The 16,291-nt window shown below is 53.6% G+C and overlaps 3 protein-coding genes and 1 pseudogene across 3 annotated transcripts in view; all 4 read right to left on the bottom strand.

The window, feature by feature from the left end:
- LOC122689847 (melanoma-associated antigen 10-like) overlaps nucleotides 1-16,291 on the bottom strand; it is a 596,047-nt gene that overhangs the window by 341,597 nt on the left and 238,159 nt on the right. The window lies entirely within an intron of this gene.
- The window catches only part of LOC122689845, a 587,451-nt pseudogene that overhangs the window by 280,195 nt on the left and 290,965 nt on the right, over nucleotides 1-16,291 (bottom strand).
- LOC122689857 (melanoma-associated antigen 8-like) lies at nucleotides 3,839-4,695 on the bottom strand. Its single transcript, XM_043896636.1, has one exon. The coding sequence runs from the start codon at nucleotides 4,693-4,695 to the stop codon at nucleotides 3,931-3,933; it is 765 nt and encodes a 254-aa protein (XP_043752571.1). The 3' UTR covers nucleotides 3,839-3,930.
- LOC122689868 (melanoma-associated antigen 8-like) lies at nucleotides 13,018-13,782 on the bottom strand. Its single transcript, XM_043896649.1, has one exon. The coding sequence runs from the start codon at nucleotides 13,780-13,782 to the stop codon at nucleotides 13,018-13,020; it is 765 nt and encodes a 254-aa protein (XP_043752584.1).

Raw genomic sequence — 16,291 nt, forward strand, 5'->3', positions numbered from 1 at the left:
GAGCTGCTGACCCAAGTGTGGCTGCGGGAGGGATACCTGGAATACCAGCAGGTGCCTGACAGCCACCCTGCTCGCTATGAGTTCCTGTGGGGCGCCCTGGCCTATGTGGAGACCAGCAAGTGGCAAGTCACGGTGTCTGTGCTCAGGGTCTAACAGAGGGCTTTGAGGGCCTCCCCACTCCTGTCTGCAGAGGCTGCGAGGGAGGAGGAATAGGGGGCCTGAGCCAGAGCAGCAGCCAGGGTAATCCTTCCCTCTGTGATTGAAGAGGGAGTAGTCACCTTCTCAGAAGTGAGGGCCCGGGCCAGTTGGGGGAACCAGTGCACAGCATCTGTGGGCTCCTGTTCTCTACAATGACATGGAGATTCATCTGTTTTCCTTAGAAAATCTTCAAGCTTTGACTGTTTTCACAAAAGGCTAAATAAAGTTCAGTGTCTTAGCTTGGAGAATGAGGTTGATCAATATGTGTTTGTGCTTACACCGTTCAAGAACAAGAGTTTTGCTGTTTTGTGAGAGATTGGAAACTCTTCCATTTTGTTTTGTGACCCTGAATGGGACACAGTGGAAATGGAATTAGATCCGTTTCGGAAATGTGAGCTTGTGGTGGAGTGGTGGAGTCGCTCAGTCCTGTCCGACTCTTCGCGACCCCATGGACTGTGGCCAACAAGGCTCCTCAGTCCATGGGATTTTCCAGGCAAGAGTACTTGGGTGGGCTGTCATTTCTTTCTCCAGGGGATCATCATGACCCAGGGATGGAACACGGGTCTCCCAATGTAGACAGACACTTTACCGTCTGAGCCACCAGGGAAGCACTAATATTGATGCGGCAAGAATTATGCGATAAAAGTAATTGCAATGAATTCATCCATCTGTCCTTCTTGTGTGTCATTCTCAAAAACTAAATTATCTTTATTTGGGTTTGTCTGGGTTATTTAAGGAAGCAGCTGGCAATAAATCTGAGGCCCCTGTTCACTAGCTCATATATTCTGAAGACCTTTACAGAGTATCTTCTCCAGGAAAGGCGGTGTTAGGAGTGGGGACACTAGGAGAAGCAGGACACCCCCGCACCTAGAGCAAAGTTCTAGGAGCCGCAGTCACACAAGGAAGGTGGAGAGACCTCCCCTAGTCGCACTGAACAAGGCAACACGAGGTAGGGCGGTGGAGCTCCAGGAGGAGCACTCGAGTTTCAGTGCCTGAGCCAAGGTTGTTTGGGGCTTTAGGACCCTGGGTTCCTTCTGTGGGAGGTGGTCGAGGTGAGGCAGGCTGGTAGCAGCCCTCAGACTTGCAGACAGTGTTTCTTCGCGGAGATGGCAAATTCTGAAATGGATCATGGCTGTAAGGTGGCCTTTTGCATCTCGGACAAAGCCCAGACAGATCTCTTTCTGGGGCAGGAAGGAAGGGGTCCTGACTCTTGTCGCATTGCTGTTGATCACAGGGGCAAAGGAGGTGTTTTCTACCCCACATCTGCTAGGAATCCTGCAGAACTTTGGTCGCAATCCCTTGAAGTGGTGCCCAAGAAATGCATGGAACTACCCTTTCTTTCCTGGTCCCGGAGATCCAGAACCCACGGTCTTAAATAGCTTTCAATTATCTTGATTGTAATTGGCCATTGTAATCAAGGACTTGACCTTAGTTGGGGCTGCAAGAAAGGAAAGTACTGTTTTGGATGGAAGACCAGCTAGGGCAGAGGCAAAGAGTGGCTCTTGCTTCTATTTCCTGGAGCAGCTTGGGTCCTTTTGGAACACTCCTTCATACCCAAATTTAACAGGTTTTCTATGGAAATGGGGCTTGCCCAGGAGCTCAAATGATGAAGATTCCGCTTACACTGTGGGAGACATGGGATCGATTCATGGGTCAGGGAGATCACCTGAAGAAGGGCATGGCAACCCACTCCAGTATTCTTGCCTGGAGAATTCCATGGACAGAGGGGATCGGAAGACTACAGTCCATGGAGTGGCAAACAGTCCGACACGACTGAGCTACTAACATTATGGTCCACTATGGTCTAAGTAGCAAAGTTTCTTAGTTTTATTTGTGAAACATCCTATTTGGCTGATTAGGTATCCCACATCCTATTGAGGTGCACATTCTCAGACAAGCCCTGGACCACAAAGTAGCCGACCCCTTCCTACAGTGGAGAGTGGAGGACACTCTTGGGGCAACACTGTGACAGATTCCTGTCCCGACATCACAGAGGCCATGACCGCCAGGCCCTGGCAGCTGCATCCCATCCCTCAGGCGAATAGTGCAGCCCAACACGTGGGCTCCTCAAACCGGCTGGCTTCACAGGAGAAGAACTGAGGCCACGGGGCTTTTCCAAGCATCCACTATCTGGCAGCTGCCATATATGTGACCAGAATCACATCACCTGTTCCCCTTTTTCTCTGGCACTCAGCATGGATAGCTGCCCCTTTAGCCCCCTGCACCCATCCACACCCCCACTGCAGTGACCTCACCACCTCCTTAGGCCCGGAAGTCGCTCCTGCCTTTTGCTGCCAGGCACAGCCTTAACCTGGGTCTCTGCTGCCTCCACACTTCTGAACCCACCCGAACCCAGGGATGCTTGCAGATGTTGCATCTTTACTGGCTAGTACTTGTTTCTCATGCTCTTCGGATCTCAGACTCTGTCCCTCTCCCCTCTGGAAACTGTTTGGTTTTCAGGACACCTCAGAGAATTGGCAGCTTAATTAGAAATGGAATAGAAAACCACTCAGAATTGCTGTTCTGTGTTTTCCTCCTGGAGAATGTATATCAATTTCAGTGTCTGTGTGTGTTTCGGGGTGGAGAGCAGTGTCTCCAGCTGGGCACAGCTCACTCAAAGATCCCAGGATTCTAGTCACACAGCAGGTCCTGTCCACTTTTGCAGCTTCTCTTCACTCATTTCATCCAAATGAAATCTAGAGCATGCGCACAAGTGAAAATCATAAAGTCCAGATGACCAAAGAAACTGTTATTTCAATGTACTTGTTAATCAGCTTCCCAAGGCAGAGACAGGAGGGCTAGTACAGGGATTACTGGGCATATATCAAAGAGCAAGATTCACATTTCTCTAGGATTCCTAGCAGATGGTGGACAGAACACACCTATTTCATCCCTGTGGTCAACAGCTATGGGGCAAGAGCCTGGACCCCTCCCTGCCTGCCCTAGAAAGAGATCTCTCTGGGGTTTATCCAAGAAGCAAAAGGACACCTCACAGCAATGATGCGTTTCAGAGATTCCCCTCACCCCCAACACAGACCTCATGTGACTGTGGCTCCTCGACCATTGCTGTAAGTGTGGGGGTGTCCTGCTACTCCTAGTGTCCCCACTGTTAACATGGCCTTTCACGGAGCAGAGAATCTGTACACGTCTTTGGAATAACTGAGCCAATGAGCAGGGCTCTCAGATTGTCTGCTACTTTCTTTAATAACCCAGGAAAATTCAATTAACTGAGATCATTTAGTTATTGTGAATGACAGACAAGAAGGCCATAAGCATGAATTGACTATGATTACTTTTATTATCTAACTCTTCTCCATACAATACTATTGCTACAGAAGTTCACATTTTCAAAACATTTCTAATTTCGATTCCATTGCATTCTGTTCAGGACCACAAAACAAAATGGAAGACTTTCCCATCTCTCTTACAAAAACTCTTGTTTTTGAACTGTGTAACATCAGATACACTCGGATCAATATCATTCACAAAGCTAAGATATTGAAGTTTCTTTAGCCTACTCTGAAACCAAACTTTGAAAAGTTTCTAAAGAAAACAGAGATGAATCCCCTCGTCATCATAGAGAACAGGAACCAAAAGATGCTACAAACTGGTTCCCGCAACTAGCCCGGGCCCTCAGTTTAGAAAGCTGACTACCCCCTCTTTAACCACAGAGAGAAGGAACAACCTGGCTGCTGCTCTGTCTCAGGCCCCCTATCCCTCTTCCCTCGCATCTTATGCAGACAGGAATGGGAAGGTCCTCAAAGCCCTTTGGTTGACCCTGCGCATAAATGCCATGACTTGCCACTTGCTGGTCTCCACATAGGCCCGGGGACCCCACAGGAACTCATAGCAAACAGGGTGGCTGTCAGGCACCTGCTGGTACCGCAGGTATCCTTCCCGCACCCACACTTGGGTCAGAAGCTCCCTGAGCTCCCCAAAGACACACTGCTCACTCCCAACATACACCCCCATCCTTCTGAGTGCTCCCCAGACCGCCTCCTCAGGGGCCGGGTCTCCAAACCGCATGATCATGCTGAGGACCAGCACCAGGAAGCCGGCCTTGGGCAGGCCCACCCCATCGCTCAGCATCTCATCGCAAGTGAGGCCCAGGATGGGGACCAAGATGTAGATGTGCTCCGCTGGGTCCACCTCTTTCACGTCCACGCCAAAGACCAGCTGCAGGCACACTGAGACTTCCCTGAAGACCACCGGGAAGTGCTCCTGGTTATCCCTGAGGACCTTATTCAGCATTTCCGCCTGGGAGGTCAGCTCCTTGGCTCGATACTTGAGGAGCAGGAACTTCATCAGTTTACCTATCATCCTATCCAGAATTTCCTGGGGCAAGGCCTCCATAGGAGCAGAGGAGGATGCTGGGTAGTAGGAGGCCAAGTGGGATGCGGACTCCCCCACCTCAGCCTCCAAGAGCGGCACCTCGATAGGGCCCTGGGCCTCGCCTGGGTCCTGAAGGTCTTCCTCGGGTTTGCTGAGCTCACTCATCTCAACCAGGAGCACAATGCCTGAGGTGAAACAAGACACGGAAGTGAGGCAGAGGTACAGATGGGGACCAAGGGCCTCTGGGAGAGAGGAGGTGTGAGCAACCTGGGCTAAGAAATGCATCCTGGATGGTACGACACAGGCCACTTACAGCTCTCCCCTTGAGGGGTTCTCTCCGACCTCACAGGAGAGCTCCTCCTGGGAGGCCAGTCCCCTGGCTACCCGAAGGAGGAAGGAAGGTGGCTCCCCAGGGTGTGGTCAGTACAGCCTGAGATTTCCGGGTCCAAAACAGTGTGAGGAATTGGGGCCTTCTGGGCCCCCACTATGTTCTGGGATAGGGAGCCTCTGGTTCACTTCAGGTCACCCTCTCACCTTGACTCCTGATACTGCCTGTCTGAACTCAGGACACAGGCTTCAGACCTCTGCCTTCGCCTCCCGGTTCCTGGAGCTCCTGTGAGAGACATGGAGGTGACATCTAAGGGCTATACTGTGGCACAGCCCTGGGCCTTCTGTGCTGCTAGGTGGGGACGGACACTCGGATTACACCCAGTTGTGTTGTGGGTACCTTGTAATGCTCACCTTTCCCCTGGCATGACCTGGACGGTCCCCTTTGGAGGAGTAGAAGGAAACTCAAAACAAGACACAAGCCTGAACAGAAAGCACTGAGGGGCCCCACATGCGGCCGCACCTGTCCAGGGCCTGGCGCGGGTCCTAGGCTGGGGAGATGCTCGGTCCTCAGCTCCTCCTCACGTCCTGCCTGGCCTCCAAGCACTCGCCACAGGGGCGGGGGTTTGCTCAGTCCAACCTTGGGGTTGGGGAGTCCAGCCTCTGCCAACCTGAAGCCTCCACCTCTGCCCGTAAAACCTCACCTCCCGAGTTCCCTAAGCCAGCGGTCAAGAAACTGCTCACCCTGCTCACCCCACTCTGGGCCCTCCAAGACCCTCTTGCAAGGGCCAAGATCCCTCCAGCTTGGCGTCGAACCGCCTCAATCCTTCCTCGCATGGAGCCTGGACTCCAGGCAGGACTCGCGTTTGTCGCCTCTGCCATTTTGACACCCCGCCGCTTTCCCAAGGCCTCCAGTCCCTCTGAGACCCGCATGTGAGGAAGTCAGACAGACCTACTGTGCTCTTCTCACCCCAAGGGCTCCCAGGGACGACTACAGGGATGGGGATCTGTGGGGTTCCATCAGTCCTCACTCAGGGTGCCCGCAGTCCTCCTTCAGGAACCTCACCTTGCCTCCGCGCACGACCTGGATTCTCGCCTCTCCGCAACTGAAGCCCCGCCCCTTATAGCAGGACCCCAGTCTCTTGAAGACCCGGATGTCAGGAAGACAGCTCATGCCTGTGGCACTCATCCTGCCCCCACGGTTGCCCTGGACTGCCAACAGAGATTCGCTTCTCTGAGGTCCCCTCTGATTACGGGTTCAGGGTCCTCTAGTCCCTCTTCAGGGTCCTCAAGGTCTTCAACCCTGCAGGACCTGGGAATCGGGCCCCCGAGGCCCCGCCCCATATGTGACGTCCCCACTCAGAGACCCGGATGTCAGGAAGTGAGACCATGCACTTCGGGCTCATCGTATCCCAGTTCGGCCAAGGACCAACAGCAGCTCCAGGCTTTTCTGAGGTCTCTGATTTGGGTCCAGGGTCCACTCAATCGTCCGTCAGTGTCCTCAAATTGAAACCCTGGAGGAGCTGGGGATCTTCCCTCTGCTCACCTGAGGCTACACCCCCTTTCCCAGGTCCCCAGTTTCTCTGAGACCCAGATGTCAGGAAATGCAGCATGTGCTCATCCACCCTCTGTGAGCCCTGAGACTTGATGTGAGGGTCCCGCCTCTGGTCAACACAAGGGGCATCCCCAGAATGCCAGGGCTCTAGATGAGATTCCTTAGGAAGGATTAAGGAACCCCACAGATTCCTGACCCTACTGTCAGCCCTGGGCCACCCTGGTGGTGGGATGAGCGCTTGGCAGCCTCTTCTGACTTCCGCATCTGTATCTCAGAAACATTAGGCAATTGTTAGAAGCGTCAGGGCGTCAGATGGGCAGTGAGAAAGATCTTCTTTCTTTTGAGAGTCAAGGTGAGGACACTGAGGAAGGACAGAGGGGACCCTGGACCCCAGAGCAGAGTGGGCTCTGGGAGGACATTGGGTGGATGAACGTATGCTGGATTTCCTGACTGGGTCTCAGAGAGACTGGGGACCTGGGATAGGGGGCTGACTTCCTAATATCCAGATTTCAGCCTGGTGTCCTAGTATAGAGAGATGACTTAGTGACATCCGCATATCAGAAAGACTGGGCTCCTGGTATGAGGTTTGGGGCGTTAGTAGGGGAAAGGAGAGAATCTGAAGTCGTACCTGGAGATAAGTTGAGGTCTCTGAGGGAAGGCTGAAGGGACCCCAAGTGAAAACTCTAGGGATCCCAAGATAAGAGGGATGGAACCCCACAGATCCCTGCCGCTGCCATCGGCCCTGGGAGCCCTCGGGGTGAGAAGAACACACTAGGTCTGTCCTGAGTTCCTGACATCCAGCTCTGTGAGGCTGGGGACTTGGTGTGAGGAGCAGGGACTATGGTGGGGAGAGGACAGAGACTAGGTCCTCCTGGAAATCAAGGTGAGGACCCTGAGGGAGGACTGAGAATAGCCAGATCTCAGAACAGAGGGAACCCTGGTAGTCCCTGGGCAGGGTAACCTCGTGCCGCATTGCCTGATAACCCTGGCAGAGAGACTGGGGACCTCTTGAAAGCAGGGGAAACTCCAAATGGCGGATGGGACACTTGCAGGTCTTGTGTGGAGTCTAGACCCCATGCAAGGCAGGACTAAGGCAGTTAGACCCCAACAGGGAGGGATCTTGGCCCTTGCAAGGGGGTCTTGGAGGGTGCAGAGTGGGGTGAGCAGTTTCTTGAACTCTGGCTTAGGGACCTCGCGAGGTGAGGTATTTCAGGAACAGCCGAAGGCTTCCGGTTGGCAGAGGCTGGACTCCTCAACCGCAGTGGAGGACTGAGCAGACCCCCGCCCCTGTGGTCAGTGCTGGGAGGGAAGGCAGGACATGAGGAGGAGCTGAGGACCGAACACCTCCCTGGCCTAGGCCCCACAGGAGACCTTGGGCAGGTGCAGCCGCATGTGGGGTCCCTCAGCGCTTTCTTTCCAGTCTCGGGTCTTGTTCTGTGTTTCCCTCCAGGCCCCCAGAGGGGAGGGACCAGGTTGTGCCAGGGGAAATGTAAGCACTAAAGGGGAGCTCTGAAGGGACCTCTCACCACACAACTGAGGGACCCTCACAGTGTGCACCCCTTGTACTGTCAGAGAATGCTAAGGGCTGTGCCACGGGATACCACTGACGTGCCCCTCCATTTCTCACAGGAGCTGTAGGAAGCAGTAGGCGAAGGCAGACATCTGAGGCCCGTGTCCTGAGGTCAGTGAACAGAGGAGGTCCAGGCAATTCCAGGAGTCAAGGTGATGAGGGTGCCCTGAGTGGACACCAAGTGCTGCCCATCCCAGAACAGAGGGGACCCCACAAGAGCCTAATCCCCTTACCTTGGCAGTCCCAGAAATCTCGGGCTGTGCTGACCACACCCTGGGGAGACACCTCACTTCCTTCTTCAGGTAGCCAGGGGACTGGCCACTCCAGAGGCATGTCCCTGTGTGGTCTGAGAGCACGTTTCAAGAGGAGACCTGCAAGTGGCCTGTGGCCAACCAGGGTGCGGTTCTCAGGTGGGGCCATTCACAGCCCGTCTATCCACCATCCAGGCCCATGGTCCTCATCTGTCCCATTTGCCCCCATGCCTCACTCCTGCCTCACTCTATAGTTTGATCCCAGGCATCACGCTCATGGTCAAGATGACTGAGCTGAGCAAGCTCGAGGAAGACCTTCAGGACCCAGGTGAGGCCAGGGTCCTGTGGAAGTGCAGCTCTCTGGGGCTGAGCGGGGGAGGCTGTATCACCCTCAGCCTCCTCCCCCACAGTCTCCTGCTCCACCCTTGTGGAGGCCTTGCCCCATGAAGCTCTGAATGAGATAGTGGCTAACTTGATGAAGTTCTTGCTCCTGTAGTATCTGGCCAAACATCTGACATCCCAGGCGGAAATGCTGAAGAAGGTCCTCAGGAATAACCAGGAGCATGTCCTAGTGGTCTTCAGTCAAGCTGCAGAGTGCCTACAGGTTGTCGTTGGCCTGGAGGTAAAGCAGTTGGACCCCAGGGAGCACATCTACATCATGGTCCCTACCCTGGGCCTCACCTGCAATGTGATGCTGAGCAGTGGGCAGACCCTGCCCAAGGCTGGCATCCTGGTGCTGCTCCTCAACCTGATCATGCAGAGTGAAGACCTGACCCCTGAGGAAGCTTGGGAGTACTCAGCAGGACGGGGGTGTGTGTTGGGAGTGAGCCCTGTCTCTTTGGGGAGCTCAGGGAGCTGCTGACCCAAGTGTGGCTGCGGGAGGGATACCTGGAATACCAGCAGGTGCCTGACAGCCACCCTGCTCGCTATGAGTTCCTGTGGGGCGCCCTGGCCTATGTGGAGACCAGCAAGTGGCAAGTCACGGTGTCTGTGCTCAGGGTCTAACAGAGGGCTTTGAGGGCCTCCCCACTCCTGTCTGCAGAGGCTGCGAGGGAGGAGGAATAGGGGGCCTGAGCCAGAGCAGCAGCCAGGGTAATCCTTCCCTCTGTGATTGAAGAGGGAGTAGTCACCTTCTCAGAAGTGAGGGCCCGGGCCAGTTGGGGGAACCAGTGCACAGCATCTGTGGGCTCCTGTTCTCTACAATGACATGGAGATTCATCTGTTTTCCTTAGAAAATCTTCAAGCTTTGACTGTTTTCACAAAAGGCTAAATAAAGTTCAGTGTCTTAGCTTGGAGAATGAGGTTGATCAATATGTGTTTGTGCTTACACCGTTCAAGAACAAGAGTTTTGCTGTTTTGTGAGAGATTGGAAACTCTTCCATTTTGTTTTGTGACCCTGAATGGGACACAGTGGAAATGGAATTAGATCCGTTTCGGAAATGTGAGCTTGTGGTGGAGTGGTGGAGTCGCTCAGTCCTGTCCGACTCTTCGCGACCCCATGGACTGTGGCCAACAAGGCTCCTCAGTCCATGGGATTTTCCAGGCAAGAGTACTTGGGTGGGCTGTCATTTCTTTCTCCAGGGGATCATCATGACCCAGGGATGGAACACGGGTCTCCCAATGTAGACAGACACTTTACCGTCTGAGCCACCAGGGAAGCACTAATATTGATGCGGCAAGAATTATGCGATAAAAGTAATTGCAATGAATTCATCCATCTGTCCTTCTTGTGTGTCATTCTCAAAAACTAAATTATCTTTATTTGGGTTTGTCTGGGTTATTTAAGGAAGCAGCTGGCAATAAATCTGAGGCCCCTGTTCACTAGCTCATATATTCTGAAGACCTTTACAGAGTATCTTCTCCAGGAAAGGCGGTGTTAGGAGTGGGGACACTAGGAGAAGCAGGACACCCCCGCACCTAGAGCAAAGTTCTAGGAGCCGCAGTCACACAAGGAAGGTGGAGAGACCTCCCCTAGTCGCACTGAACAAGGCAACACGAGGTAGGGCGGTGGAGCTCCAGGAGGAGCACTCGAGTTTCAGTGCCTGAGCCAAGGTTGTTTGGGGCTTTAGGACCCTGGGTTCCTTCTGTGGGAGGTGGTCGAGGTGAGGCAGGCTGGTAGCAGCCCTCAGACTTGCAGACAGTGTTTCTTCGCGGAGATGGCAAATTCTGAAATGGATCATGGCTGTAAGGTGGCCTTTTGCATCTCGGACAAAGCCCAGACAGATCTCTTTCTGGGGCAGGAAGGAAGGGGTCCTGACTCTTGTCGCATTGCTGTTGATCACAGGGGCAAAGGAGGTGTTTTCTACCCCACATCTGCTAGGAATCCTGCAGAACTTTGGTCGCAATCCCTTGAAGTGGTGCCCAAGAAATGCATGGAACTACCCTTTCTTTCCTGGTCCCGGAGATCCAGAACCCACGGTCTTAAATAGCTTTCAATTATCTTGATTGTAATTGGCCATTGTAATCAAGGACTTGACCTTAGTTGGGGCTGCAAGAAAGGAAAGTACTGTTTTGGATGGAAGACCAGCTAGGGCAGAGGCAAAGAGTGGCTCTTGCTTCTATTTCCTGGAGCAGCTTGGGTCCTTTTGGAACACTCCTTCATACCCAAATTTAACAGGTTTTCTATGGAAATGGGGCTTGCCCAGGAGCTCAAATGATGAAGATTCCGCTTACACTGTGGGAGACATGGGATCGATTCATGGGTCAGGGAGATCACCTGAAGAAGGGCATGGCAACCCACTCCAGTATTCTTGCCTGGAGAATTCCATGGACAGAGGGGATCGGAAGACTACAGTCCATGGAGTGGCAAACAGTCCGACACGACTGAGCTACTAACATTATGGTCCACTATGGTCTAAGTAGCAAAGTTTCTTAGTTTTATTTGTGAAACATCCTATTTGGCTGATTAGGTATCCCACATCCTATTGAGGTGCACATTCTCAGACAAGCCCTGGACCACAAAGTAGCCGACCCCTTCCTACAGTGGAGAGTGGAGGACACTCTTGGGGCAACACTGTGACAGATTCCTGTCCCGACATCACAGAGGCCATGACCGCCAGGCCCTGGCAGCTGCATCCCATCCCTCAGGCGAATAGTGCAGCCCAACACGTGGGCTCCTCAAACCGGCTGGCTTCACAGGAGAAGAACTGAGGCCACGGGGCTTTTCCAAGCATCCACTATCTGGCAGCTGCCATATATGTGACCAGAATCACATCACCTGTTCCCCTTTTTCTCTGGCACTCAGCATGGATAGCTGCCCCTTTAGCCCCCTGCACCCATCCACACCCCCACTGCAGTGACCTCACCACCTCCTTAGGCCCGGAAGTCGCTCCTGCCTTTTGCTGCCAGGCACAGCCTTAACCTGGGTCTCTGCTGCCTCCACACTTCTGAACCCACCCGAACCCAGGGATGCTTGCAGATGTTGCATCTTTACTGGCTAGTACTTGTTTCTCATGCTCTTCGGATCTCAGACTCTGTCCCTCTCCCCTCTGGAAACTGTTTGGTTTTCAGGACACCTCAGAGAATTGGCAGCTTAATTAGAAATGGAATAGAAAACCACTCAGAATTGCTGTTCTGTGTTTTCCTCCTGGAGAATGTATATCAATTTCAGTGTCTGTGTGTGTTTCGGGGTGGAGAGCAGTGTCTCCAGCTGGGCACAGCTCACTCAAAGATCCCAGGATTCTAGTCACACTGCAGGTCCTGTCCACTTTTGCAGCTTCTCTTCACTCATTTCATCCAAATGAAATCTAGAGCATGCGCACAAGTGAAAATCATAAAGTCCAGATGACCAAAGAAACTGTTATTTCAATGTACTTGTTAATCAGCTTCCCAAGGCAGAGACAGGAGGGCTAGTACAGGGATTACTGGGCATATATCAAAGAGCAAGATTCACATTTCTCTAGGATTCCTAGCAGATGGTGGACAGAACACACCTATTTCATCCCTGTGGTCAACAGCTATGGGGCAAGAGCCTGGACCCCTCCCTGCCTGCCCTAGAAAGAGATCTCTCTGGGGTTTATCCAAGAAGCAAAAGGACACCTCACAGCAATGATGCGTTTCAGAGATTCCCCTCACCCCCAACACAGACCTCATGTGACTGTGGCTCCTCGACCATTGCTGTAAGTGTGGGGGTGTCCTGCTACTCCTAGTGTCCCCACTGTTAACATGGCCTTTCACGGAGCAGAGAATCTGTACACGTCTTTGGAATAACTGAGCCAATGAGCAGGGCTCTCAGATTGTCTGCTACTTTCTTTAATAACCCAGGAAAATTCAATTAACTGAGATCATTTAGTTATTGTGAATGACAGACAAGAAGGCCATAAGCATGAATTGACTATGATTACTTTTATTATCTAACTCTTCTCCATACAATACTATTGCTACAGAAGTTCACATTTTCAAAACATTTCTAATTTCGATTCCATTGCATTCTGTTCAGGACCACAAAACAAAATGGAAGACTTTCCCATCTCTCTTACAAAAACTCTTGTTTTTGAACTGTGTAACATCAGATACACTCGGATCAATATCATTCACAAAGCTAAGATATTGAAGTTTCTTTAGCCTACTCTGAAACCAAACTTTGAAAAGTTTCTAAAGAAAACAGAGATGAATCCCCTCGTCATCATAGAGAACAGGAACCAAAAGATGCTACAAACTGGTTCCCCCAACTAGCCCGGGCCCTCACAGTTTAGAAAGCTGACTACCCCCTCTTTAACCACAGAGAGAAGGAACAACCTGGCTGCTGCTCTGTCTCAGGCCCCCTATTCCTCTTCCCTCGCATCTTATGCAGACAGGAATGGGAAGGTCCTCAAAGCCCTTTGGTTGACCCTGCGCATAAATGCCATGACTTGCCACTTGCTGGTCTCCACATAGGCCCGGGGACCCCACAGGAACTCATAGCAAACAGGGTGGCTGTCAGGCACCTGCTGGTACCGCAGGTATCCTTCCCGCACCCACACTTGGGTCAGAAGCTCCCTGAGCTCCCCAAAGACACACTGCTCACTCCCAACATACACCCCCATCCTTCTGAGTGCTCCCCAGACCGCCTCCTCAGGGGCCGGGTCTCCAAACCGCATGATCATGCTGAGGACCAGCACCAGGAAGCCGGCCTTGGGCAGGCCCACCCCATCGCTCAGCATCTCATCGCAAGTGAGGCCCAGGATGGGGACCAAGATGTAGATGTGCTCCGCTGGGTCCACCTCTTTCACGTCCACGCCAAAGACCAGCTGCAGGCACACTGAGACTTCCCTGAAGACCACCGGGAAGTGCTCCTGGTTATCCCTGAGGACCTTATTCAGCATTTCCGCCTGGGAGGTCAGCTCCTTGGCTCGATACTTGAGGAGCAGGAACTTCATCAGTTTACCTATCATCCTATCCAGAATTTCCTGGGGCAAGGCCTCCATAGGAGCAGAGGAGGATGCTGGGTAGTAGGAGGCCAAGTGGGATGCGGACTCCCCCACCTCAGCCTCCAAGAGCGGCACCTCGATAGGGCCCTGGGCCTCGCCTGGGTCCTGAAGGTCTTCCTCGGGTTTGCTGAGCTCACTCATCTCAACCACGAGCACAATGCCTGAGGTGAAACAAGACACGGAACTGAGGCAGAGGTACAGATGGGGACCAAGGGCCTCTGGGAGAGAGGAGGTGTGAGCAACCTGGGCTAAGAAATGCATCCTGGATGGTACGACACAGGCCACTTACAGCTCTCCCCTTGAGGGGTTCTCTCCGACCTCACAGGAGAGCTCCTCCTGGGAGGCCAGTCCCCTGGCTACCCGAAGGAGGAAGGAAGGTGGCTCCCCAGGGTGTGGTCAGTACAGCCTGAGATTTCCGGGTCCAAAACAGTGTGAGGAATTGGGGCCTTCTGGGCCCCCGCTATGTTCTGGGATAGGGAGCCTCTGGTTCACTTCAGGTCACCCTCTCACCTTGACTCCTGATACTGCCTGTCTGAACTCAGGACACAGGCTTCAGACCTCTGCCTTCGCCTCCCGGTTCCTGGAGCTCCTGTGAGAGACATGGAGGTGACATCTAAGGGCTATACTGTGGCACAGCCCTGGGCCTTCTGTGCTGCTAGGTGGGGACGGACACTCGGATTACACCCAGTTGTGTTGTGGGTACCTTGTAATGCTCACCTTTCCCCTGGCATGACCTGGACGGTCCCCTTTGGAGGAGTAGAAGGAAACTCAAAACAAGACACAAGCCTGAACAGAAAGCACTGAGGGGCCCCACATGCGGCCGCACCTGTCCAGGGCCTGGCGCGGGTCCTAGGCTGGGGAGATGCTCGGTCCTCAGCTCCTCCTCACGTCCTGCCTGGCCTCCAAGCACTCGCCACAGGGGCGGGGGTTTGCTCAGTCCAACCTTGGGGTTGGGGAGTCCAGCCTCTGCCAACCTGAAGCCTCCACCTCTGCCCGTAAAACCTCACCTCCCGAGTTCCCTAAGCCAGCGGTCAAGAAACTGCTCACCCTGCTCACCCCACTCTGGGCCCTCCAAGACCCTCTTGCAAGGGCCAAGATCCCTCCAGCTTGGCGTCGAACCGCCTCAATCCTTCCTCGCATGGAGCCTGGACTCCAGGCAGGACTCGCGTTTGTCGCCTCTGCCATTTTGACACCCCGCCGCTTTCCCAAGGCCTCCAGTCCCTCTGAGACCCGCATGTGAGGAAGTCAGACAGACCTACTGTGCTCTTCTCACCCCAAGGGCTCCCAGGGACGACTACAGGGATGGGGATCTGTGGGGTTCCATCAGTCCTCACTCAGGGTGCCCGCAGTCCTCCTTCAGGAACCTCACCTTGCCTCCGCGCACGACCTGGATTCTCGCCTCTCCGCAACTGAAGCCCCGCCCCTTATAGCAGGACCCCAGTCTCTTGAAGACCCGGATGTCAGGAAGACAGCTCATGCCTGTGGCACTCATCCTGCCCCCACGGTTGCCCTGGACTGCCAACAGAGATTCGCTTCTCTGAGGTCCCCTCTGATTACGGGTTCAGGGTCCTCTAGTCCCTCTTCAGGGTCCTCAAGGTCTTCAACCCTGCAGGACCTGGGAATCGGGCCCCCGAGGCCCCGCCCCATATGTGACGTCCCCACTCAGAGACCCGGATGTCAGGAAGTGAGACCATGCACTTCGGGCTCATCGTATCCCAGTTCGGCCAAGGACCAACAGCAGCTCCAGGCTTTTCTGAGGTCTCTGATTTGGGTCCAGGGTCCACTCAATCGTCCGTCAGTGTCCTCAAATTGAAACCCTGGAGGAGCTGGGGATCTTCCCTCTGCTCACCTGAGGCTACACCCCCTTTCCCAGGTCCCCAGTTTCTCTGAGACCCAGATGTCAGGAAATGCAGCATGTGCTCATCCACCCTCTGTGAGCCCTGAGACTTGATGTGAGGGTCCCGCCTCTGGTCAACACAAGGGGCATCCCCAGAATGCCAGGGCTCTAGATGAGATTCCTTAGGAAGGATTAAGGAACCCCACAGATTCCTGACCCTACTGTCAGCCCTGGGCCACCCTGGTGGTGGGATGAGCGCTTGGCAGCCTCTTCTGACTTCCGCATCTGTATCTCAGAAACATTAGGCAATTGTTAGAAGCGTCAGGGCGTCAGATGGGCAGTGAGAAAGATCTTCTTTCTTTTGAGAGTCAAGGTGAGGACACTGAGGAAGGACAGAGGGGACCCTGGACCCCAGAGCAGAGTGGGCTCTGGGAGGACATTGGGTGGATGAACGTATGCTGGATTTCCTGACTGGGTCTCAGAGAGACTGGGGACCTGGGATAGGGGGCTGACTTCCTAATATCCAGATTTCAGCCTGGTGTCCTAGTATAGAGAGATGACTTAGTGACATCCGCATATCAGAAAGACTGGGCTCCTGGTATGAGGTTTGGGGCGTTAGTAGGGGAAAGGAGAGAATCTGAAGTCGTACCTGGAGATAAGTTGAGGTCTCTGAGGGAAGGCTGAAGGGACCCCAAGTGAAAACTCTAGGGATCCCAAGATAAGAGGGATGGAACCCCACAGATCCCTGCCGCTGCCATCGGCCCTGGGAGCCCTCGGGGTGAGAAGAACACACTAGGTCTGTCCTGAGTTCCT

Source organism: Cervus elaphus, chromosome X, assembly GCF_910594005.1.
Source record: "Cervus elaphus chromosome X, mCerEla1.1, whole genome shotgun sequence".
Lineage (NCBI taxonomy): Eukaryota > Metazoa > Chordata > Mammalia > Artiodactyla > Cervidae > Cervus > Cervus elaphus.

Excerpts from the sequence above, each read along its gene's own strand:
- LOC122689857 (XM_043896636.1), bottom strand. The coding sequence starts at position 4,695 with ATGAGTGAGCTCAGCAAACCCGAGGAAGACCTTCAGGACCCAGGCGAG.
- LOC122689868 (XM_043896649.1), bottom strand. The coding sequence starts at position 13,782 with ATGAGTGAGCTCAGCAAACCCGAGGAAGACCTTCAGGACCCAGGCGAG.